The sequence below is a fragment of the Capra hircus genome, chromosome 26 (genome assembly GCF_001704415.2).
Source record: "Capra hircus breed San Clemente chromosome 26, ASM170441v1, whole genome shotgun sequence".
Classification (NCBI taxonomy): Eukaryota; Metazoa; Chordata; class Mammalia; order Artiodactyla; family Bovidae; genus Capra; species Capra hircus.
In genome coordinates, this window is record NC_030833.1 from 26113409 (window position 1) to 26140665 (window position 27257).

Sequence of the window (27257 nt, forward strand, 5' to 3'; positions counted from 1 at the left end):
TAATTGTCCAGGTGTATCTTGGAAACCAGTATGTCTCACCTGGGTTCCCAAGGTCGATGGCTGTTTCAGAAATGACTGCTGATCTCTTCTGAGCAGCCGGAAGGAAAGGTTCTTATTCATTACATACCCCCATCAATCATCTGGAGTCCAAAGGATGTTTAATATGGAATCACTTAATTTAATAGTCATTTTGACATAAGAAATTGTTTTCTTAAAGCAAGAACTGGCTGTAAAATCTCAAGTGATATTTTATGGCTGCTGTATAATAAAATCATTCAGCAATTAGTGATTAATGACATACAACAGTAAGTTTCTCCATGGTTACCTCCCCCCACGGCTGTCTCTCTCTGGTCTTACCCACTTGCCAGTCCAGCAATCACACCAGCAGTGACAAGCCTTTTTCTATAACCAGGGTGGATTTCTGAGCCTAAAAAGTCTTCATCTCCATCAAAAACTGTCCAAAGAAGCTCAGAGCCATAGTGGGGCTGAATGAAAGCATTTATTAATAAATAAGACACATTCCGTGGCATGGGGGAAAAGTTAGAAAACATGGAACTCCCTCAGACAACCACAGCTAATGTTCAAAACAAAAGAACAAAGTGTTGGCTCCCTAGGTTTCGTTCTTCAGGGGTAGCGCTTTTGTGGGAAAGCCATGTAGACCCTGTGAGCTGACCATTTTCGGCCGTCTCCTGCCGCCACACAGCCCTCTTGGCCCTGACCCTCCCGCTCCACAAACACCAAACACCCTCCCATTGAGCAAGGTCCCAGCTATGGCATCCATCTTTGGCCTATCCTCTCACAAGTACCAAAAATTAAACTTGACAGTGTGGGATTTTAACCCAGAAAGATCACCCCCCCACCCTTTCCTAGTTCATAACACTCATCCATACAGTCTACTGGTACTAATCTCATCTTACTAAGGAAGAAACTGAGGCCCTGGGTGTTCAAGAACACACGGCTAATACATAGTACAATCATGATTCCAGCCTGGGCGTCCGCAGTCAGTGGACCCACTGCATTGTTCTGCCTGCATGCCTGTTAACAGATAATTGCAATAATAGGCTCCATGAATGAAGCACATTACTTGGCCTAGCCAATAAATGATAAATTATAATATTCATTGTTACTTATTTCACAATGCTGTTTATGACCGCCTTGTTATTTACTGCTATTATTATCAAAACTCACTTCCCTTTAGGAACAAGGACAGGATTTGAAGTAACTTCTGTGCCCCTGCTGTATGGATACAGTGGTGTGCTATCTAGACCCCACTCTCCTCAGGCATTCACTCCCCAGTGTTAGAAGTGTGAATGGCTGGTGACTCCCAGCTGAGTCGCTCTCTGGAATATTCACAGCTGATGACAACCCTTCACCAAGGGCACACTTTCCCCCAGCGGCAGCCCACATCTATGGAAGGTCAATGCGGAGGTAGGAAGGCTCCGTTCCTTGGCTCGAGGCTGGACATCTCTGAAGGACCATCCCAGCTCCACAGCTCTCATGGGACCAGCAACCGCACCTGCATCACAGGACACTTCCCCCCTGACCGACACTGCTCCCCTCACCCCTCAAAGGGGTGTTATTCCTGAGCTCCAGCAAACCTCCTGCCACAAATTCCTGACTCAAAGTCTAGTTGTCAAGGGAGCACTGCCTATAACATCCACCTCCCCAGAAAACTATACAAACAACAAATACAGAAACATCAGAGAATACTGCTTCAGTGCCTTTTTACACTAGGGGAAATTACACCCAAGTCCAGAGTCTGGTTTTCCATGAAGTGTGCAACTATCATGCAGAATTTAAATACTCATTAAAAATGTATCTGTAAAGTCTTTGAATCTGTGGTCACTATAACTTGTTGATTTATTTCCAAGTAGAACTTGAGTTTTTAGATATTCTGAAGACAGGAAACAACATTCTAGAATGGGAGAAGGAGTTAGACTAATTTTCTATTCTTCACGATGTGCTTTTTCTTTTTTAATTGCAAAGCACATCTTCCAGAATTTCCTGAAGTCCATCTCCTCTTCCAGGATTTGCCACTCCCGGTAATAGCCTTTTAATAGGCCACCTGGTCCCCAGCATTCCCTTTTATGATTTGCCCTTCATCCCACTGCAAGGATGACCTTCCTAAAGGCTGAATCTGAGTATGCCCATCACTGAGCAGAGCCCTTCAATTGTATTAACTGCAAGCTGGCATTTAAAATCTCCAAGTTATCACTTTAATCTTCTTTCCTAGCCTTATCGGCATCTCTTCTATGAGCATAGAACTTGAACCTCCTGATAGACTGAACTATTAACAATTTTCTGAACACACCCTAGGCTCTCCTACTTTCAGACTTTCCTCCTGATCCTTTCTCTGCCTGAAATGCCACATTATGTTACACGGCTGCTGCTGCTGCTGCTAAGTCGCTTCAGTCGTGTCCGACTCTGTGTGACCCCATAGACGGCCTCCCACCAGGCCCCTCCGTCCCTGGGATTCTCCAGGCAAGAACACTGGAGTGGGTTGCCGTTTCCTTCTCCCATGCATGAAAGTGAAAAGTGAAAGTGAAGTCGCTCAGTCGTGTCCGACTCTCAGCGACCCCATGGACTGCAGCCCACCAGGCTCCTCCATCCATGGGAGTTTCCAGGCAAGAATACTGGAGTGGGGTGCCATTGCCTTCTCCATTATGTCATACTAGAAGGCCCATAAGCACAAACATAGGTCTGCCTATGAAGCCAACTGTCAAGGCTCCTCTCAAATGCCACCTCCTCCATGAAGACTTTCCTGATGCCACTTCCCCTGGCCACAGTGATCTCAGGTGGCACCTCTGTTGGGCCACTTCACCACTGTCCTTTGTACCAGGCACTTGCCCATTTGTCACAACTTCTCTTTGCTCTACTGTGTCAGTGGCTTTCGCTGCATCATATCCCATGCTAACATGCAATAGCTTACAACAGCAATGATATATTCTGCTCATACATAGCTGGGGGATAGCTGGGCAATTTGTTTAGCCTGGGCTGCATAGAAGGCTCTGCTCCAAGCTAGCGACTGGGGCGGAGCTGGGCTCTGCACAGAGGTACAGGTGTAGGTGTGCCTCTTGTTGTTCATTATGGAACCTGGAATGAGAGGATCACAGCTACCAGGGGATGGCAGAGGCAAAAGACACACGCCTCAAGCAGGAAGGCACTTTAAAGCTTCTGCTGTGTTACATCTGCTAAATCGTGTCAACACACGTCAAATAGAAGAGCCATAGCCAGGCTGAGAAAGTACCTGCTGCGTACAGTCAAAAGGCATCATAGAGTTAAATGGCAGTGAGTTTAGAAGTACAATTCTATTACTTAAGAGATAATTAAGCATTGAAACAATAACCCACATCTACTGTCCTTTGTATGAATACACGATGCACAGAGTTAGAGAGTCCAAACAGTCTCCTGAATAGAAGTCCTTAGTAAGTACAATGGATGTGGATAAAATCCATAATCTCATTTATGCCACAGTGTTAATAAAAACTAGAGGCATCATTTTAATAATGACTAACATCTATACAGCACTTAACAGTTACAAAGCATTTTAATAATGCCTTACAGCTTTCAAGCACACTTAAATGTATTATCTCATTTAGCAGGGAGTGTTTGCATTTTTGAAAGATGCCTGGAGGTGGCAATGTGGTTCACTGGTTGGAACTACTCTTTCACTGTGGATGTCAAGTACTGAGGAGAAAGGAAAGAGGGTCTGGTAAGGGAACTTTGGTAACCCCAGTCTGCAGGACCCAAAGCACACATGGGACCCCACTACCAAACCTCTCTGTTTTCAAAACCACTTCCTAACTAACTCCTCTGGTTTCTAAACCTAATATACAAAGAAACTGCTGGGAAAGAGTGCCGAAACAGAGGTACCTGAGGCCAGGGTCTATTGATTTCAACTGAGGGTTTCACGGTGGGGACCAAGAATCTGTGCTTTAATGAGCAGCTTAGGTCAATGCACGTCAGGTTCTCCCTTGACTACCATCTGAGAAGCAAAATTATCTCTGTCAGAGGACTGACAGGATCTCCTCTCCTGCCACCACTTAATGTTGGAGATCAACATTCAGGCTGCAAGAGGATCATCGATGCCTAGGAAGAAAGCATTGAACCAAACCTTCAAGACCTTCAGCTCTTTGAATTTTACAGATCAGTATGTAGAAAGTGACAGGAATCCCATGAGCACCCCAGGCTTGGCCACTACCCAGTGGCAGAAATAGAATTATATTCAGAAGCGCTGACTCCTTCTCAGACTCTTTCCACTACACCTCACAGGTCAGAGATTTGCTCTTCCTAATGTATTGAGTTTCTCTCAGCTCTGGAAAATCCTAAGAAATCTCATATTAAAAGAATAAAAAAGAAAATAAATTACAAAAGGAGACATGGCGTCACTCCCCTTATTATGTCATTTATGTTTCAAATCTCTGCTTCCATGAAAGCAGAAAATAGTCACAAAACCCAACTCCATTCGTTCTATTCGGCTGTCACTTCTTTTAGCAACACGTGTTAAACAAGGGGGCGGTGATGCTAAGAAAGGTTAGGACTCAGGATCCTGGACCTCTCATTCCCAGCATCGCTTGGACAAGTGCATGACCACCCATTTTAAATCCCCCAGTGCTTCTGGCCCAGCTCCTTGGCAATTATTGCACACTTTGGTGCTTTTTATAGATCAGACTCACTCCAGGGTCTGACCTTTGCAACGCTTCAGTCTCCCCACATCCATATGAAATGCTGAGTGGGCAGAGCAAGGATCCCCCTGGGGCTCTCTCTCTCTGCCTCCACTGTGCACGGTTCTGCCCAAATTACTTGACAGCTTGTCTTCGACACTGTGAGGGGAAAAGGTTGGAATGTCTGAACACGACACGGCTGGCCAGTTGGGAGATGAAAAGGGGAGGGGCACGCCCTTAATCCATCATCCAGTCCTTTCGAAAGAGCAGATTCAAGTAAGAGGCCCGAAGGTGGAGAATGTGTTCTGATTTGGGAGAAACTGAGGAACTGAATGACAGTTCTGTCCCTCATTGTATTTGTAAACGAAGGGGATCAAGGTGGTAGCATACGTTAGTTGCTGGATTCGGAAATACACAAACATGTACATGGAAGGAAAACTGCTGCCTTTGAAAAGCAATTTGTTGACAGCTGAAAAAGCCTAACTAACTAAAGAAATTTCCTATTTTAAGCATTCATGGTGGCTCAGAGGGTAAAGCGTCTGCCTGCAAATAGGGAGACCGGGGTTCGATCCCTGGGTTGGGAAGATCCCCTGAAGAAGGAAATGGCCACCCACTCCAGTACTCTTGCCTGGAAAATCCAATGGACGGAAGAAGCCTGGTAGGCTGGTAAGCAACTTCACTTTCACTTTCACTTTGAGAACAAAACAAGCTAGGGTGTAGTCACAACACCCAGGCTCAGTGTCATTTACCACTAAGTAAATGAAAGAAGACATTTTTTCCAATTCAGTCATCAGTCCTTCACCCACTCTCACATCTGGCTCTATGAATTACCACTTAACTTGTCAAAATCATTTCCATGTGAATGTGGACCTTCATCTTCTCACCAAAATACATTGAGCCCATTGATAGAGTGGAGGGTCACCAGACAGTATCCTCATTAGAACAATAACTTAGGTACTTTGGCAACATTTTAACCATTCAATAAGTGTCTGTACTACAGAACTGAACACTTCAGGGTAGTGCAAGCACTAAGGAAGATAACCTTTAGATTATTATACCAGTATGCAGCTTATGTAAAATGAAAAGATCAATCTAGATCAGTGATTTTATAAATATTTTTGCTTCTTTATTGAATGGTCTTCTATCTTCAAAATAAATCTTATGCATAACCTAATATATAAAACATTAAGAAGCTGAGTAGTTCTGACTGAGTAAAACTGATGGAGCCAAAGAACTGATCACTAAGCACTCCTAAAGTTTCTCTGTATATCAGGTAGTTCCTGGGGCAGTTTGTCACCCTTCTCATTTAACTTATATGTAGAGTACATCATGTGAAATGCCAGGCTGGATGAAGCACAAGCTGGAATCAAGATTGCTGGGAGAAATATCAATAACCTCAGATATGCAGATGACACCATCCTTATGGCAGAAAGCAAAGAACTAAAAAGCCTCTTGATGAAAGCGAAAGAGAGTGGAAAAGTTGGCTTAAAGCTCAACATTCAGAAAACTAAGATTATGGCATCCAGTGCCATCACTTCATGGCAAATAGATGGGGAAACAATGGAAACAGTGACAGACTTCATTTTGGGGGGCCTAAAAATCACTGCAGATGGTGATTGCAGCCATGAAATTAAGACAGTTGCTCCTTGGGAGAAAAGCTATGACAAATCTAGACAGCATATTAAAAAGCAGAGACATTATTTTACCAACAAAGGTCCATGTATTCAAAGCTATGTTTTTTCCAGTAGTCATGTTTGGATGGATGTGAGAGTTGGACTATAAAGAAAGCTGAGCATAGAAGAATTGATGCTTTTGAACTGTGGTGTTGGAGAAGACTCTTGAGAGTTCCTTGGACTGCAAGGAGATCCAACCAGTCAATCCTAAAGGAAATCAGTCCTGAATATTCATTGGAAGGACTGATGCTGAAGCTGAAGCTCCAATACTTTGGCAACCTGATATGAAGAACCAACTCATTTGAAGACACCCGATGCTGGGAAAGATTGAAGGTGGGAGGAGAAGGGGACAACAGAGGATGAGATGGTTGGATGGCATCACCGACACGATGGACATGAGCTTGAGTAGGCTCTGGGAGTTGGTGATAGACAGGGAAGCCTGGTGTGCTGCAGCTCACAGGGTCTCAAAAAGTTGGACATGACTGAATGACTGAACTGACTGAATTTTATCATGCAATTTATCGAACATGATTAGAACTTCCAAGAGCACTAGTGAAGAAATCACTAGACCAGGGTGATTAGTCCTGGTCTAATCACCTCTTAGATGTCTAATCACCTTAGAGATAGAATCACCTCTTAGAACTTCCAAGAACACTAGACCAAAATCACTGGATCTTTTAGGGTCCTTTCCACTCTAACTTTTCCATATTTCATTAGTATAAAAGAGAGTTTATTAATTCAGTATGATACTCTGCCACCATGAATATAATAATTATAAATACTCTGCCTATACACAGAAAATTGTTTCAGTTAGGAAAAAGTGAAAAAAAGACATAAATGGGGAAACCTATTACAACTATATTTTTGTGAAAAATTACTTTCATGTGTACAAAAATTAGAAGAGGACAAGAATAAAATGTGTATTAAAGTGATTGCATCATTAGTTCAATAAAAATCTATAATGCTTGTTGTATTGATTAAAGTATAAACAGAAATGAATTATTTAAGAATATACACTAGGTTTATATTTTTAAAAGTCCACAATTCCATACTTTTTCCACTGGAGGAGGAAACTTGGGATCAAGATACATTAGAGGAGCTGCATCTGTCTTGAGAAAAATCAGTAGCTTATCTATTGACAGAGAGCTGTACAGAATGCACTTAAGCATCACAAGGAAAGTGCCAAATGTTAATAAATCTTCATAAAATATGAATATCATGTCATTTCCCTGCACAAAAGATGAATTCCCTCCATTAGCCAGAGAGAGATGTCTAAATCACTTATCCAGTATTTGAAGCCCTTCACAGTCTGAATCTAGTCTATATGTCCAGCTTCATTTCTCACTGTCCCTCAACACAAATCCTATCTTCCTAGCACAGTGATTCCTAATCAGGGGTGAAGATGCCCCTCAGAGAACATTTGGCAATATCAGAATATTAGAGATACTTCTGGTTTTCACAACTAGAAGGATACTGTAAGCATTTACGGAATAAAGATCAAGGATCCAGCGAAACCTCTCACAACGCACAGGATAATTATCCATACCAAAATGGTAAAAATGCTGAGGTTGAGAAACACTATTTCAGCAGATATACTAACTGCTCTCCAAATATCCTATGACTTCAGCTTTGTTCTAATCAGCTTCCCTTTGCAAGAAAACCTGTCTCCCTTTCTTACTTTCCAAGTAAACCCACTCTTCAAGGTTCATCCCATTTCCTCTAAGAAACCTTCACTTGGTATACCAGGCTAAGCTGGGCCCTTCAACTTCTGAGCAATCATGACATTTCTTACTCATATTCCATTGGTGCTTCCCATTTCTAGCCATGTTCCACTCACAATCTGGACATGTCTCAACATTTGCATCACATCTGTTAAAGTACACAGGATAAGATACAATACAATCTTTAGTTTATGGTTTTATGAATTTTATTAACATCAAACTAGAAATATTTTTCTCTAAAAACAGCTTTAACAAGTATAATAATAAGACATATCCTGATAGCTGGAGAAACAGATCAGAAATATGAACACTGACTATTAGGTAATGAATGGGATTTGAACATAGAAGAAAAATAAGATATGCAGATGCACTCAACCTTGCTCAGTTTCAAAGAGATGCTAAGTATTATCTGCTGCTAAATTAATGAGGATGGTCATTTCTTCCAATTATCTTCTCATAAGTTGTTTTATTATTAATTTTCTATCTAATATTTATTGAGCACTTATGATGTTCCAAGCTAAAAAGACTGACATTTAGCCAGGAGGCAATAGCAGGGTATACTGATGTCCCACCAGTAAGAAAGGACACCAGCTGATTAAGTACCATTGCCCCATCTCATACAGCTATTAAAGGCAAAGCTCTCCTCCTATTTAAATTCCTAAACTCCCACAGGAATGAATCTGTAGTCGTATCACACTCTCTTGATCACTTAAAAACCTTAAACACATTTTCTTTATAATATAAAGAATCTTAGGGCACCAACTATATATGCATGTAGGCAAATTATAGATATACCTCTGTGGGTTATAGATTATAGATACACTTCTTATATGTATACAAATTATATATACACTTCTAAGTGAATTGGTTACCCAATCCAGTCATGCCAATCTGAATAAAGATGTTACATACAAAATATATTTACTTATAATAATACTAAAAGTGAAAATTCCTAGAAATAATATTAACTAGAAATATGTAAGGCTGATATAAAGAAAACTATACAATTTTTACTGAGAAACAAACAAGTAATATAAAAGGAGAGACAAACCATATGGCCAAAAATGAAAACTGGATATTGAAAACCATTCAGATCTCGCCAAATGAATTTATAGCTTTGCCACAATTCTAACCAATAATCTAAACAGCTGCTTTATAGTGGTGGGGGGAAGCAGGACATTTTGAAACATGACAAAGTGATTCTAAATTTATTTGGATGGACAGATGAGTAAAATAAGCCCAAGAATATTTGGGAAAAGAAAAAAAGGTTCTATTTTTGTTTTATGTTTTGCTATATTTTGCAAGAGAGGAGACTTGCCCAGTTAGGCACTGTGCTGTTTCACAAACAATCACTAAACAGTCGGGTCTGGCTCAGGGCACAGAGGACTGACCAGTCCAGCAGGATAAAGGCTGGTGACAAGTGTTACCAACCTCAGCGGTCACTAACTTCTGATCAGAGTTTCTCCTGCAGGAAACCATCAGAGGAAGTAGTCAGAAATATGGGCACAGAATTAAATAGGAAGATGTTCAGTAGATTTTAATTACTTAAAAAAATTAAAATCCTACAAATTCTAAAAATATCTATCCATCTAAACTCTAAAAATATGGATAAAATAATTATAAAATGATTAAATTATAATACAGTCACAAGATGAAATAGACAATTATCAGTATGAGATTTCTGAAGCATAATATAGGAGAATACAGAGTCTTTTAATATATAGAATCTGGCAATGCAAAAGAATGCTCAAACTACCACACAATTGCACTCATCTCACATGCTAGTAAAGTAATACTCAAAATTCTCCATGCCAGGCTTCAGCAATACGTGAACCGTGAACTTCCTGATGTTCAAGCTGGTTTTAGAAAAGGCACAGGAACCAGAGATCAAATTGCCAACATCCGCTGGATCATGGAAAAAGCAAGAGAGTTCCAGAAAAACATCTATTTCTGCTTTATTGACTATGCCAAAGCCTTTGACTGTGTGGATCATAATAAACTGTGGAAAATTCTGAAAGAGATGGGAATACCAGACCACCTGACCTGCCTCTTGAGAAATCTGTATGCACGTCAGGAAGCAACAGTTAGAACGGGACATGGAACAACAGACTGGTTCCAAATAGGAAAAGGGGTATGTGAAGGCTCTGTATATTGTCACCCTGCTTATTTAACTTCTATGCAGAGTACATCATGAGAAACGCTGGGCTGGAAGAAACACAAGCTAGAATCAGATTGCCAGGAGAAATATCAATCACCTCAGATATGCAGATGACACCACCCTTACGGCAGAAAGTGAAGAGGAACTCAAAAGCCTCTTGATGAAAGCGAAAGAGGAGAGTGAAAAAGTTGGCTTAAAGCTCAGCATTCAGAAAATGAAGATCATGGTATTCGGTCCAATCACTTCATGGGAAATAGATGGGGAAACAGTAGAAACAGTGTCAGACTTTATTTTTGGGGGCTCCAAAATCACTGCAGATGGTGAGTGCAGCCATGAATTAAAAGACGCTTATTCCTTGGAAGAAAAGTTAGACCAACCTAGATAGTATATTCAAAAGCAGAGACATTACTTTGCCGACTAAGGTCCATCTAGTCCAGGCTATGGTTTTTCCTGTGGTCATGTATGGATGTGAGAGTTGGACTGTGAAGAAGGCTGAGCGCAGAAGAATTGATGCTTTTGAACTGTCGTGTTGGAGAAGACTCTTGAGAGTCCCTTGGACTGCAAGGAGATCCAACCAGTCCATTCTGAAGGAGATCAGGCCTGGGATTTCTTTGGAAGGAATGACGCTAAAGCTGAAACTCCAGTACTTTGGCCACCTCATGCAAAGAGTTGACTCATTGCAAAAGACTTTGATGCTGGGAGGGACTGGGGGCAGGAGGAGAAGGGAACGACCGAGGACAAGATGGCTGGATGGCATCACTGACTCGATGGACGTGAGTCTGAGTGAACTCTGGGAGATGGTGATGGACAGGGAGGCCTGGCGTGCTGCGATTCATGGGGTCGCAAAGAGTCGGACACGACTGAGTGACTGAACTGAACTGAATGTATAATATATATGTATTTTATATACTGTTTAATAAAGGCACACAGCAAATCAGAAAACTCCAGCTAATATTTGCATGATCACAGTTGAGGGCATAATCTAAACATAAAGTAATAGGAGATATAACAGAAAAAATAAAAAGATTTGAGCAATTTTTTAAAAGTATGTTTGATATCATAAGCCAATTAAAATACAAAGAACAAACTGGAGACAAAATGAGAGACTAAAAAACTTATAATAAAGAAGAAGCAAAAACAGATGGTCACATAAAAGAAATACAATGGCTAATAAATATATGAAAACTTGTCTAAGCTCACCAGTTTGATAAGAAATGCAAATTAAAACAAGGGAAATCCATTTTTGCATATTAAATTAGATTACTTTTTTAAATTAAATTTTTATGAGGTGTTGAAATGGCATTTCACTAGTTTGAGTGGAAATTGGTATATACTTTCCAGAGAACAATTTGGCATGCTAATATTTATATATATTGTTTTGGTAGTCTATCCTTAAAAATCATAATAAACCAACCTTGGAAAGATAATTACTTAAAGGCTTTCAAAATAACATTCCAGTAACATCCTTAATAGTAAATGTTTAGAAGCAAGAACAATGTAAAATAATAGTAGAGTGATTAAATTACTAGATAGCCACCAGTTAAAATACAACTCAAGTAATAGAAATTTTAAATTATGTTTAGAGAGAGTACAGAATGGTACAGGAAAATGTTCAAGTATGTTTTAATAAGATATAAAATTTCATAAACAGCATGATTTCAATTGTCAAACTTAAGTATATTGAAAATTATACTACATTACAGGGAAAAGTCTATGAAAAAGTATGCGATTTTTTTTAAGTGATGTCTTCTGGGCAGTGAAATTAGAAGTAATTGTTTTCTTTTTATTTTCCCGCATTTTCTTGAATGTCTACAATAAGATTGTGTTGATCCTACAATCAGAAAAAAAGTAGTACATTGTGTTTGTATCTTTTACAAATTGTTTTTGTATTTTTGATATTGCCTTCCCATCTATTCCTACAAGCCTGAGGCACTTCTGCTCCAGGATTCTTCTTGGTAAGAAGTTCTCTGGAAATTTTGCATTTCTTCTCAATGTCTTCCCTGCTTTATCAAGCTGTAAACTGAACTGTGCTCCCCACCCCCAACTCATCCTCATTCACATGTTGAAGCTTTAACCTCTAAAGTAAAAGTGAAAGTGTTAGTTGCTCTGTCGTGTCCGACTCTTTGTGACCCCATGGACTATAGCCTGTCAGGCTCCTCTGTCCATGGGCTTTTCCAGGCAAGAATATTGGAGTGGGTGCCATTCCCTTCTCCAGGGTATCTTCCTGACTCAGGGATTGAACCTGGGTCTCCTGCATTGCAGGCAGATCCTAAGGCAATGCTAGGCATTGCTATCTGGAGAGAAGACTTTTGGGAGGTAATTAGGGTTAGATGAAGTCATGAGGGTAGAGTCCTCATCATGTCATTAGTGTCCTATAAAAGGCAATAGCGCGAGAGGACACAGCAAGAAGGTAGAAGGCTACAAGCCAGAAAGAGGGCTCTCTCCAGAAACCATGATGGCACTCTGATCTCCTCCCAGCCCCCAGAAGTAGGAGAAAATACACATCTACTGTTGAAGCCACCCAGTTCTATGGCAGTTTGCTATGGTAGCCTCGGGTTAATACACACTCTTAACCCAATCAGAAACAGAGCAAGCTTAGATTTCCTCAGTGAGGAAAAGGGCGATTCCTCCTGCCTGTAACATTGTCTCCAACCTGCATATTAAACAACCTCCAACCCTTCAGTTGGGGCTTCCCTGGTGGCTCAGAGGATAAAGTGTCTGCCAGCAATGCAGGAGACCTGGGTTTGATTCCTGAGTTGGGAAGATGCCCTGGAGAAGGAAATGGCAACCCACTCCAGTATTCTTGCCTGGAGAATCCCATGGACAGAGGAGTCTGGTGGGCTACCATCCACAGGGTTGCAAAGAGCTGGACATGACTGATCTGATAGATAGAGTGCCTGATGAACTATGGAATGAGGTTCGTGACATTGTACAGGAGACAGGGATCAAGACCATTCCCATGGAAAAGAAATGCAAAAAAGCAAAATGGCTGTCTGGGGAGGGCTTACAAATAGCTGTGAAAAGAACATAAGCAAAAAGCAAAGAAGAAAGGAAAAGATATAAGCATCTGAATGTAGAGTTCCAAAGAATAGCAAGAAGAGATAAGAAAGCCTTCTTCAGCAATCAATGCAAAGAAATAGAGGAAAACAACAGAATGAGAAAGACTAGAGATCTCTTCAAGAAAATTAGAGATACCAAGGGAACATTTTATGCAAAGATGGGCTCGATAAAGGACGGAAATGGTATGGACCTAATAGAAGCAGAAGATATTAAGAAGAGGTGGCAAGAATACACAGAAGAACTGTACAAAAAAGAGCTTTATGACCCAGATAATCACGATGGTGTGATCACTCATCCAGAGCCAGACATCCTGGAATGTGAAGTCAATTGGGCCTTAGAAAGCATCACTACGAACAAAGCTAGTGGAGGTGATGAATTCCAATTGAGCTGTTTCAAATCCTGAAAGATGACGCTGTGAAAGTGCTGCACTCAATATGCCAGCAAATTTGGAAAGCTCAGCAGTGGCCACAGGACTGGAAAAGGTCAGTTTTCATTCCAATCCCAAAGAAAGGCAATGCCAAAGAATGCTCAAACTACCGCACAATTGCACTCATCTCACACGCTAGTAAAGTAATGCTCAAAATTCTCCAAGCCAGGCTTCAGCAATACGTGAACCATGAACTCCCTGATGTTCAAGCTGGTTTTAGAAAAGGCAGAGGAACCAGAGATCAAATTGCCAACATCCACTGGATCATAAAAAAAGCAAGAGAGTTCCAGAAAAACATCTATTTCTGCTTTATTGACTATGCCAAAGCCTTTGACTGTGTGGATCACAATAAACTGTGGAAAATTCTTCAAGAGATGGGAATACCAGACCACCTGACCTGCCTCTTGAGAAATCTGTATGCAGGTCAGGAAGCAACAGTTAGAACTGGACATGGAACAACAGACTGATTCCAAATAGGAAAAGGAATACGTCAAGGCTGTATATTGTCACCCTGCTTATTTAACTTCTATGCAGAGTACATCATGAGAAACGCTGGGCTGGAAGAAACACCAGCTGGAATCAAGATTGCCGGGAGAAATATCAATAACCTCAGATATGCAGATGACACCACCCTTATGGCAGAAAGCGAAGAGGAACTCAAAAGCCTCTTGATGAAAGTGAAAGAGGAGAGTGAAAAAGTTGGCTTAAAGCTCAACATTCAGAAAATGAAGATTATGGCATCCGGTCCCATCACTTCATAGGAAATAGATGGGGAAACAGTAGAAACAGTGTCAGACTTCATTTTTTTGGCTCCAAAATCACTGCAGATGGTGACTGCAGCCATGAAATTAAAAGACGCTTACTCCTTGGAAGAAAAGTTATGACCAACCTAGATAGTATATTCAAAAGCAGAGACATTACATTGCCGACTAAGGTCCGTCTAGTCAAGGCTATGATTTTTCCAGTAGTCATGTATGGATGTGAGAGTTGGACTGTGAAGAAGGCTGAGCGCAGAAGAATTGATGCTTTTGAACTGTCGTGTTGGAGAAGACTCTTGAGGGTCCCTTGAACTGCAAGGAGATCCAACCAGTCCATTCTGAAGGAGATCAGGCCTGGGATTTCTTTGGAAGGAATGATGCTGAAGCTGAAACTCCAGTACTTTGGTCACCTCATGCGAAGAGTTGACTCATTGGAAAAGACTTTGATGCTGGGAGGGATTGGGGGCAGGAGGAGAAGGGGATGACCGAGGATGAGATGGCTGGATGGCATCACTGACCCAATGGACGTGAGTCTGAGTGACCTCCGGGAGATGGTGATGGACAGGGAGGCCTGGCGTGCTGCGATTCATGGGGTCGCAAAGATTGGACATGATTGAGCGATTGAACTGACTGAACTCTACTGAGCGACTTCACTTTCACTTTCAACCCTTCAGTTGGATGCTTTCTCCTTGGGCTGCTCAGCTCAATATCCTTTTATTTCTTCTCTCTCTAGCCCTCTCCTTGACCCTCCAATTCTCAGATTCCCTAGTCAAGGCCACTAAACACAGCTCATCTATCTATCAGTGGTTCCACTGTCCCCACTTCTTCATATACGGAGAAGAAGCTCTAAATGGACAATTTGAGTTTCAGGCAGATTAGAGCAGTCTAAGTGCTTTACTCCATGTGGGTCTGTCCTGGCCTCTCCTCACCTCTGAAATCTCACCCATTGTGAGAACAATCACATTTCATACCCTCTGAAATTTTATCGGTGAGATCCTCCTGTCTCTGAGCTGAAGAAGTATTTCTAGTGTTTTCCACATAGTCATGGGGTGGAAGAAGCATTTGGAAGCCATGTGTCTCTAATTCCAGAGAAATCATCCAAGAAGCTGGGAAAAAAAGAAATTATGTTTCCCGTTTGTATCTTGGAATTTTTTTCTTAGACTGGATTAAGTAAGCGGATGCATTGCCTAATTCAGTGTTTGACTTCTCTGCTTGACACACAAATCTTTTCAGAGTTCCCAAGGCGGGGTCAAATATGACACCTTCTTTTCACAGTAAAGAGTTCATAAGTCTATAAAGTCTATAACTACCTACATCCCCCTGTTTACCCTCCTTCATAGAACCCACCTTTGCTTAGGATAATTATTATGAGTCCAACAGGCCTTGATTTCACCAGAAGATGTGAGCTTTCTGTTTTCCTCCGTGCACTGGCTGACAACCATGAATAGCTTTGAAGTGCTGCATTTGCTCTCAGCACTAAGATAGCTCTTCCAAGGCCAAGATGCAACCAGACATACAGCATACAGGTGGCCCCATCAGCAAAGTAGAAACTGATTTCTCCTTGCGAGCTGAGCTTTCACATCTCCCCTTCTGACCTTGCATGTATTATTCTGAATGTAATGCATTTTTAAATTGCTGCACCATTTATAAAATGTAAGGGAAAGTTGAATTAAATATTATTTGTTTCGTACCCTGGTTTGCAAAGGGCCTCTAAATCTGATTCTATCAGGTCGATGCCTAAATCCCATTATTCTAGATTGCAAATGACTGTGTTTGCAAAATTGTAGAGGCAGCTTCAAAAATTCCGCTCATAATGGTAACTTTGTTTGAAAAGACCTTGATTTTCCAGGAAGCAATCTCAGGCCATTCTGCCTGTCCCTTAACTCTCCTTCTGTCATGGGTAATGTATTAACAGACAAAAGATGACTCGCCATGCAGTTCCTCAGGAACCAAAGTTTAGGAGATTATCCTTGAAGCAAAATGCAGAACACATTCCAGAACAGGTGAGATCTCAGAGTTTAAATTGAAGTAAAGATGTAAGAGGGTTCACTAGCCACATTATCTCAAGGTGATCATGTCCCATTTTCACCTCCTGCTTCTCTGCTCTATGTCTTCCACTCACACAGCCACTACTAGGCTGAGCTAGGCAAGCCTAGGACTGAGATAAACGGGGTTTTTGTAAGAGAGATTAACACTTCTCTGCATGGGAATGTGCACGCTGGGCTCACCCTCACACATACACACACAGGCATCAAAGAGTATACTCAGCAAGCAGAATCATGCCATCAGAATGCAGAACAGAGAAAAATAAAATTGAGTGGGACAAGTTCAGACAACCTCACTATGAAACCCAGCAGCTAAGAACAAGTGTGTATTGTTTCACAGTTCTATGTGTCAGGAGTCTGGGCATGACTCCGCTGGGTGCCTCTGTCTCAAGGTCTCTCGCAGGCTTGATGAGCTGGCCAGAGCTGCAGTCTCCCCTGAAGGCCTGACTGGAGAAGGACCCGCCTCCCAGCTCACTCACAAGATTGTTGGCAGGATTCAGTCGTTTCTCGCTAGAACCGAGCTGTTGGACTGAGGCGTTCACTTCCTCACTGACTACTGACTGCAACCTCCCTCAGTTCCTTATCATACGGGTCTCTCCATAGGGCAGCTCACACAGCAATCACAAGAAGGTCCCTAAGACAAAAACTTTTGTAGATGAATCTCTGAAGTGTCATCTTTTCACTTGTGCCGCACTCTAGTCACCAGAAGCAAGTCACTATAAGGAGCTCCAACCCAATGAGAAGGTTCCCAGAAGACAGAGGGCACTGGGGACCATCTGGAAGCTGCCTGCCCCGAGAATGAAGTCATTACTAATTACAAGTAGACTCATACTTGCATATGTTTTAGGTGAGAACATAAAACAGCACACAATTGACATTTCTAAAGAAAGGTATTAAAGATACTCAAAATGTATGTATTTTGATGTAATTAGTCTTCTTTCAGTAGTGATTAAACCAAAGTTATTGGACTCTAACAATCACCAGCTCCCCCTCCTACATTTTCTAAGGCTAAGATTGATTTCCTGGAGGGAAGGGTAAGAGTGACAGATGATGAGATGAGCTTTTCTATATAAGAAAACCTGATGATACCTGGGGAGGAAGGTGTGTGGGATACAAGGTATTCTCTGGAAGGGGCCGTGCTGTGGACAATGAACCTCTGTGACTGAGAATAGTTTTAGAGCCCATGGAAAGAGAAGGAAAAGAAGAGACAGTAACTACCACGATGATCAGGATCTTGGACTGTTAGATATGGACAAAGGAAGTTTTAGGAAGACTCACTGTGTGCTGTGTGATGTGATGCTTGTTTGCAACTCTTTTAAGAAAACGTTCAATAAAAACTTTATTTCCCTAAAATGCTTCAGTGTGGAATTTTGGTCATTCCATTTAAATGTGACACTCTGTTGAGACTGAGACAAAACACAAGTTTTTATTGGGGCTACCAAGGACATTTGTCCAAGGAAAAAATCCTAGATATTAAGGGAATATGCATAAAATATTAAACTATTATTTATGACAATGAAAAATGTGAAAATTTCCAATGTTCAATAAAAACAGAGTTATAAAGTATGTCTCTTTACATAATGAAGTATTGCATAGACAATTAAAATGATTGTAAAGATTTTATAATATCATAAAACTATTATAATAGAACATTAAAAGGGGAGAAGGCAGATTATACAAATTCATGTGCAAAATCTTTGGGCTATATATAAACGAGCATATGCATACAAAGAAACTGGAAAAAATAAGAACAATGGAAGATTGGAAAGGAAATATTGTGATGAAAGGAGTTTTTAGTCCACACCCTTCCTTTCTTCTTTAAAAGGTATATTCCTAGGACATTCTAGCTCTACATACCAGACGAGACATGTTTTGTTTTAACATTTTTCCTACCCTCCCTAATGACCTTTCTGAAAGAAGAAAACAGAAGCTGCTGGCACAACCATCATTAGAAACCTACTAAGAGTAAGCCAAATTAAATCAAAGGACAGTAGAGGTGTGAAGCCCACCCTGACTGTCCCTGCATGCCAGCCATTCTCAGCCTGCAGCCAGGCATTGTTACAGCTTCAAAGAGCCATCCATTAGGAACCCTCTCTCCTTGAGCACCCTGAAGTGGGCTGATCTAGAGCTTGTTCCACACCTGTTGAATTCTTATAGGGCTTTCTTTTTTCTTCTACTCTAAAGACCAGTCCATTTTATAGCCCAAAGACCCCAGAAAAGGGGTAAGAATTTAAGTTCCTGGAGGCTTTGGGTGTATTACTTTATCAGAACATTTTCCTGCAGTGACATCAAGGAAAAACAAAGAGACCTTGGTCTTTCAGGAGAGAGAACAATTAAGGGGAAGTCAGTAAGAAAGAGACATAGGAGACATTCTTTCTCTTGTTCATGATACTACACAAACAAATGCTATCAGGGATCAGAGGCACTTAGAGGCCAGCCCAGTTACACAGAGAACTCAGCAAGGCCTAGCATGCCTGTCCCCTCATTGAAAAAGAAGCCAGAGGAGGGTGAACACCTAGGGAGACTGAGGGGCCACCGAGGTAAAGCTGTGAACCATAACAAGTATTCAAATTGGATGTGCAATGAAAACAATCTTCCCACTGCAGAATGTGCCTGCCTGTTAAATATCTCCCAATGGAAGAGTGGAGGTACTCGTCATTTGCAGCTCAGTAGGCGACTAAACCAAAAACCACTTTTCCCTATGATACCCCCGCCCAAGCAGAGACTAGAGAAAGATTACAGTAGGATATTTAGCTACTCCTTTGTTGCAACCCACTCCAGTATTCATGCCTGGAAAATCCCATGGACCGAGGAGCTTGGTGGGCTACAATCCATGGGGTGGCAAAGAGTTGGACACGACTGAGTGACTTCTGTGTGTGTGTGTTCTCCCTGCAAACTAAAATTGCTAAAGCAACTGGGGTAATGAATAGGGGCATAAGACAGGGCTAGTAATCTGCCTGTTAACCACATATCAAATGAGTGAAAGGGTCACACATAAAAGAGTTTGCATGTCAGACTGATGCTCAGAGCATGATGGTGGAGTCACTCCATAGTGCAAGATTCCTAGGGGACCTCTCGATGGCATTAGAACATCTGGAATTCATAAAGAAAATTTTACCTCTAATGAATCTTTTATTATTAATGCTAATATTATGGCCCATGGGAAAATTATGGCCCATGCCCTGTCTAACTCATAGGCACTGTAGGGCACAAAGGAGGAAATGAATAATGATGATACCCCTTACAGTTCTTGATGCATTTTCACAGCCATTACACTGATCATCATCGTAGATGGTTGATTCTTCTGCACCCTTGGCAGAAATCATGTCTATATCACAGTGTTCTTCCCCACAGGTCCCCTCTAGGTTGCTACTTTCCACCAACTGAAGGCAGTATGGGAGAAGAAACCTAGCATTCATTAAGGATCTATCCCTAGAAATTTGAAAATCTCTAAATTATAGACATTATTTGGGCAATATTCTGTCTGGGTTGCATGTTTACTCTATTTGTCTACTTACTGCAAGATAAGTCTTTTACTTCAATTTCTTGTTTTGGGCATGACTGCCCTTCCCTCCATGTGGCCCTATCAGCCCCAATACCACTTCACTCTGCATCATCCCTCAAAAAAGAAGCAGTTTTAAGGCTTTTGGCTGTTGATTTGTCTTGTTTTTATGACATCAGAAAAATCAAGACTCAAGAAAGAGTGAGGACAATAAAGTCAGCTTGAGATGTGGCTTCTTGGACCCATTCAATTGTTAGTAGATGTGCACAGGAAAAGTCTCACTGGGCATAGGATTTTCTGGATCCCAGAAAAAATGACAAATCAATTACATGTTATGGTCTTCAGAACCTGATGCTGGGAAAGATAGAAGGCAGGAGGAGAAGGGAACGACAGAGGACGAGATGGTTGGATGGCATCGCTGACTCAACGGACATGAGTTTGAACAAGCTCTGGAAAATGGTGAAGGATAGGAGAGAAGCCTAGCGGGCTGCAGTCCATGGGGTCGCAAAGGGTCAGACACTACTGAGCAACTGAATAAATTCAGAACTACTAATAAATATAGTACTTAAAGATATAACTTACAAATTATAAATCTGAAACAGAGAAATAAAATTGCCAAGAGTCCAATTCTGAAAGGATGATATCTTGTCCTTTCAATAACTATATGAAGTTGACAAGAAGAATACTGTTCCCATTTATATGGATGCAGAGACCAGAGCCCCGAGAGGCTCTGTCTTAACCAAAGCTGTGTTCTATACCCTGACAAATGCACACTTTGTCTTTCCTCAAGGAGGTATCGAGTCAATATTTCCACTCCTAACCCATACAAGCCAAGTCTTTTCAGCATAAGAGCTTTCCCAGTCATGATTCTATCCATGGGAGAAAAAAAGGTCTATGTAAAATGAGTTCTTTCTCTACAATTCCAGTGACACCTAAAAGAATAATCGTGGCAATTATATATCAGAAACAGAGAAGTGATCATTACAAAAATGGAATTTTCAGCTACTACTTGGAGAGCCAGCACAGGCACTAACTTTTATGTTTCCCCATGGGGGCATACATGAAAGAAGCACAGGGTGGAAAAGAAATGAAACATAATCATCAGGACCTGGGGATTTACTCTTTTTGCTCTATAAAGGAAGGGAGAAGGCAGACAGAAGCTGGAACATTCCCTTCTTGCCCTCTGCAAATAGGAAAATGCTACCCTCCATCCACTTAATTTCCTTCAGGAATGATGACAAGGCTTATCCAGTCTACTGTACTTCCCTTCTTCATCAACTTGACTTCCTAGTCAGCTAACTGCCTTACCATCTCAAGAATTTGTTCCAGAAATAGCAGAGGGCTTTGGTGTTTTTTTATTTTTATTTATTTATTTATTTTTAGGGACTTTTGAGTGATGGTTGGGCTTCCCTGGTGGCTCAGCTTGTAAAGAATCCGCCTGCAATCTGGGAGACCTAGGTTCAATCCCTGGGTTGGGAAGATCCCTGGAAGAAGGAAACAGCTACCCGTTACAGTATTCTGGACTGGAGAATTCCATGCACTATTCTATGGGGTTGCAAAGAGTCGGACATGACTGAGCAACTTTCACTTTCACTTTTCACTTTCTTTTTGAGTGATGGAACACTGAGAAACTGGTCCATCTTAGCTGAGCCAAAGGCAGCAATTATATAACTAGCACATCAGAAAACAAATATTTCCTTTTTCTGTCTCAGTCTATTGAAAAAATCTTAATATAATTCTAAATACAGACTAAATAATAATTGAAATAGTAGTTATAGAACAAATAATAATTGGTCTGCAAAGGGAAAAATGACTGGGAATAGTCCAGGCATTGAGGTAAAAGCAGTACTACCAGTTCCCTTTTTCCTCTGAATACTTTGTATATAATAAGACATAGTTGATTTTCACAGTGTGCTTCAGCAATCATCATTTTAATTCTGAACATAGTTCTGTAGGTGCAGAGGGGATAGGGTGAAATGTTGCTTCCAAAGATGCTGGCATGGTTGTATATATATATATGTTCAAAGAAGCATATATGTACCTCCCCCCAGTACCCCCCAACACCACCCCCACCTTGTGGAAGCCATGAAGGGTCATCTCATGACTCTTTAAGAGAGCTGAACTAAGGTATTTAATATGAGACATGGAATAGGTACTACTTTTAAGTACTGTTAATTTTGTTTCTGTTTCTAATTAAGCACATAATTAAGCATACTATACACTTTGGTATATGCTTCCTACATACATTTCTGGATATATTTGGCTTTGCTTCTGCAGAAATGAAAGCATGATACATGTTAGAAGCATTTCATATAGCTAGGAAGAGTAAAAAGTAAACATTATACCAAAACAAGTTTACTCTGCTACAACCAAATTAACAATAGAATTCGTGTATAAAAAATACCAGTTAATAACACTTTCTGAATAGAGGAAAGGGCTAATTTTCCAGCTGAAACATATTCACTCCTTGAAAAACTAGTCAAAATGTGCTCCACAGAAGTTGTTCTAAAAGATGATCAGGTATGACATGTGAAAGGGATTCTAGAGTAAAGTGAGTTTGGGAATCAGTGACTTCATGTTTGGCAGCTTCCTTTACTCTGCATTTCTCAGAGGCTCTAATATCCTAATGTGAATCCTGAGTCTCCACAAGGGCAGAGTTGGATAACTGTTGCCTAAAATTATGTGACCGTAGAAACGCCTTTGGAAGCAGAAGCACTGCGTGAAACTAGTGTTCTTCATAGGACGTTTTAGGAAATGCTTGCTTTTTAGAATAGGTTCATAAAATATCTACCTTTTACTAAAAGAGGGGAGATTAATACATAGCTAAGAGCACCCAGTCATGACCTTCCCATGAAGCTCTCTAGCCCAGGGTTTCTCACTTCAATGTGCACATAAAATCACCAGAGTTCTGCTTAATATATGCAGAGTTCTGCTTAATAAGTTTCAATGGGCCCTGAGATTCTGTATTTCTAAAACTTCCCAAGTGATGCTAATGCTACCAGTCCATGAACTAAAGTGAGTAGCAAAGGGCTAGGACACACAATGACCTGACATGCTGAAGGTGTCCAGAAATTGTCAGAGTGCCATGTTGCCTGATTCCTATCCAAGAGAGTGGTGAGACTGTGGATGGGGCTTACCAGTAAAACCTGTTGGGTGTGATGCGTTCATGCATGAGTTGCCACCGTCTTCCAAAGTCCATGGAGCTGTAGAGCTGCAAAACAAGGAAGTGAGCAGAGCATAAGCATCAAGGGACGCTGTTTAACAGAAACATACGTGCCATCCTTCTGGAGATGAACATTCCAACCCACCAGAGTGCCTAACACACTCAAGCAGACATCCATCCTATCTAGATAAAAATATTACGAACATGACTGTGCTATGCTTATCATGGGGTCTTCTAGCTCAACATATACCCAATCAACTGAGGCTTTTAAGTTGAGTGTAAACTATTTCTGATGCCACCCATGTCTCACTTTTAGAGGTAAAACCTTTAATAAAATTATATCTTTCTATTTTCTTCAAATTCCATGAAGTCTTTAGCTATATCTAAAATAACTCAGCAACACTAATTTTAAAAATATTTACTGAACAGCTCTTACATGAAAGGCACTCTGATGGATAAGAAGATAAGAAAGAGGTAGATTCTGTGCTCATAGGAAAAATAAGACACATGGGTAAAAACGCTCATCAGCTGATACCTGAGCCAATATTACATGCAAAATATTGTACTCTCAGCTTTACCTCTTACTTTATCAATCTTTCCTAAATGAAATGGACCTTTCAATCCCACTCAAGGTATCAGGCTCATTCACACTCTCATGTCTTTGTAAGATGGCAAGGATAAGACCACTCTTGTGCCCCAGCGTGCACACAGGGCCAGTGCAAGAGTGGCTTCTTCCCCAAAGCTTTTTCTGATCTTTAGCCCACTCACTATTCTTCCCTTTCCATTCACTGCACTCATCATTTGTTTCCACTGAGCACTTATCATGGGTAAAATATAGCATGTCTTTCAGATTTGGTTGTATTATTTAATTGTATTTATACTCCTTGAATACATACAAAGTGTTCACTAAATATGTATCGCCTAAATCAGTAATTAAAACAGGTAGGTGAAGACAGGTATCAACTCATGGAATGAGAAAAAACAACAGCAACAACAGAAGACCCCCAGGATTTTGGAATTAAAAAAAAAAAAAAACCTCTGCAAGGCCAAATGACTCAGATTGCACATTCTCTTATTTTATGAATCCAGAGTCTGATCCTTTATAACACAAAAGGGAAAACACAACATCCCTGTAAGAGACTCACCAGGAGCATGGAGTTTATTTTTAATTGAATACCTAAAAGCATAATATCTGAATGTGACTGATAATGGAATAATAATGATGTTTATCATCACTTATATATTATTATTATTAATGTCTGACAGTGTTGCTCTTTCACATACCTTTTAGCCTTACAAGGACATGGAAGGGAAAGCAAGACAATTCTTACTAATGGAAAACCCTGCTCTCAAACATTCTCTGATCCACTCAAGCACAGTTAACCACTTCCTCACAGTGTCACCAGGGTACATACTATCTGCCTCCAAGAAGCTGTTCACACTTAGTCATTACTGGTTAGCTCTCCCCTCCCTAGAGGAAGAGTCAATAAAGGGCAGTGATCATGCCTTATTCACCTTTGTGGTTACACGATGCCTGGTATATAACCAAAGGACACACAAACCTGTTTCACAGTTAATGAGACAGTCCTAGAGAAATGACATTTTGGTCAAGTGAACTATTAATAGGATTTAGGTTTTTGGAGGCCCTAGCTCATATCTCCTTCCATGGAATCACAATGTCTAATCTATACTGAGAATTCCATCATGTTTACAGTTTTCCACAAACATCTAAAAGTGGGGAAACTGAGTAAGGCAGAAGTAGGTGGCCTTCAGGTTTACGGGAATAGGGTCAGGTGAAGGCCATACATGTAATCCCAGGTAGCTGCTGACCCACAGTGCTCTCCAGTGTACCATATCCGGTAACGTTTCCACCTGTATTGTGAGCCCGTAATCTCACAATGCATACAGAATTAGCTTTTGTATGAACTTCTGGATTGGAGAAGGAAATGGCAACCCACTCCAGTGTTCTTGCCTGGAGAATCCCAGGGATGGGGGAGCCTGGTGCGCTGCCATCTATGGGGTCGCACAGAGTCGGACACAACTAAAGTGACTTAGCAGCAGCAGCAGCAGCAGCTAGGTTTGTTATAGCTTTTCTTCCAAGGAGAAAGTGTGTTTTAATTTCATGGCTGCAGTCAACATCTGCAGCGATTTTGGAGCCCCAAAATATAAAGTCTCACTGTTTCCATTGTTTCCCCATCTATTTGTCATGAAGTGATGGGACTGGATGTCATGATCTTAGTTTTTGAATGTTGAGCTTTAAGCCAACTTTTCACTCTCCTCTCTCACCTTCATGAAGAGACTTTTTAGTTCCTCTTTGCTTTCTGCCATAAAAGTGGTATCCTCTGCCTATCTAAGGTTATTGATATTTCTTCCAGGAATCTTGATTCCAGCTTGTGATTCATCCAATCTTGCATTTCACATGATGCACTTTGTATATAAGTTAAATAAGCAGAGTGACAACATATAGCCTTCACATACTCTTTTCCCAATTTGGAACCAGTCCATTGTTCCATGTCTGGTTCTAACTACTGCTTCTTGACCTGCATACAGGTTTCTCAGGTGGCAGGTAAGGTAGTCTGGTATTCCGATCTCTTTAAGAATTTTCCAGTTTGTTGTGATCCACACAGTCAAAGACTATTTTAGTCAATGAAGAAGAAGTAGATGTTTTTCTGGCATTCGCTTGCTTTTTCTATGATCCAACGGATATTGGCCATTTGATCTCTTGTTCCTCTGCCTTTTCTAAATCCACCTTAAACATCTGGGAGTTCTTGGTTGATGTACTGTTGAAGCCTGGCTTGGAGAATTTTGAGCATTATTTTGCTAGCATGTGAAATGAGTGCAATTGTGTGGTAGTTTGAACATTCTTTGGCATTGACTTTCTTTGGGAATGAAAACTGACTTTTTCTAGTCTTGTGACCACTGCTAAATTGTCCTAATTTGCTAGCATACTGAGTGCAGCACTTGCACAGCATCATCTTTTAGGATTTGAAATAACTCAACTGCAAGTCCATCACCTCCACTAGCTTTGTTCATAGTGATGTTTCCTAAGGCCCACTTGACTTCACATTCCAAGATGTCTGGCTCTAGGTGAGTGATCACACCATCATGGTTGTCTGGGTCATGAAGATCATTTTTTGTATAGTTCTTCTGTGTATTCTTGCCACCTCTTCTTAATATCTTCTGCTTCTGTTAGGTCCATACCATTTCTGTCCTTTATTGTGCTCATCTTTGCATGAAATGTTCCTGTGGTATCTCTAATTTTCTTGAAGAGATCTCTAGTCTTTCTCATTCTATTGTTTTCCTCCTTTTCTTTGCATTGTTGACTTAGGTAGGCTTTCCGTTTTATTCTTCGGAACTCTGCATTCAAATGGGTATATTTTTCCTTTTCTCCTATGACTTTTATCTTTCTTCTTTTCTCAGCTACTTGTAAGGCCTCCTCTGACAACCATTTTTCCTTTTTGTGTCTCTTTTTCTTGGGGATTGTTTTGATCACAGCCTATTGTACCATGTTACAAACCTCCATCCATAATTCTTCAGCCACTCATGTATCATATCTAATCAGATCTAATCCGTACATTGGAGAAGTGTTTGGGTGGAAGGAGAGGGTTTTTGAGGACCCCACCATCCCATTGGGAATAATACACCTACGTAATTTATTGCAAGGACCGAGTATTCCATGCAGGGTTTTAAGAAATGGGATCACCCTCTTTCTCATGGCATTGCCCAAACTTAAGACAGGTGTTTCTCAATTAAAATTAGAAGAGACTTCAGTTGGTGCCTTCTGTCCAAAGATATCAATCAGACTCTCTGTCAAAACAGAGTCCAAACAGAGAAAATAGAACCCCAAATTCCTTCAAATAAAACCCAGCATTATTGTGTCTTCAGAGCTGCAAAATCTAGTGACAAGTCAGGGAAAAACCTTGAAGGTCACATTGATGCCACTGGAGTCTTAATCCCCCAGAAAATCATCAGCCCTTCCATCACCGGGGACCCTGCACATGGCAGAATGCAACCCCCCCACAGCTCCTGCTCAGGCATACCCTTGGGAGAAGCATGACTCCTCTTATCCCATGCTCTTCCCAACAG

The 27257-nt window shown here is 40.9% G+C and overlaps 1 protein-coding gene across 1 annotated transcript in view; it reads right to left on the bottom strand.

Annotated features, from left to right (window-relative positions):
- SORCS3 (sortilin related VPS10 domain containing receptor 3) overlaps positions 1-27257 on the bottom strand; it is a 650187-nt gene that overhangs the window by 221758 nt on the left and 401172 nt on the right. Inside the window, exon 5 of the mRNA XM_005698449.3 lies at positions 23146-23219. Within this exon, the coding sequence (XP_005698506.3) occupies positions 23146-23219 (74 nt within the window). The remainder of the gene's footprint in view (positions 1-23145; positions 23220-27257) is intronic.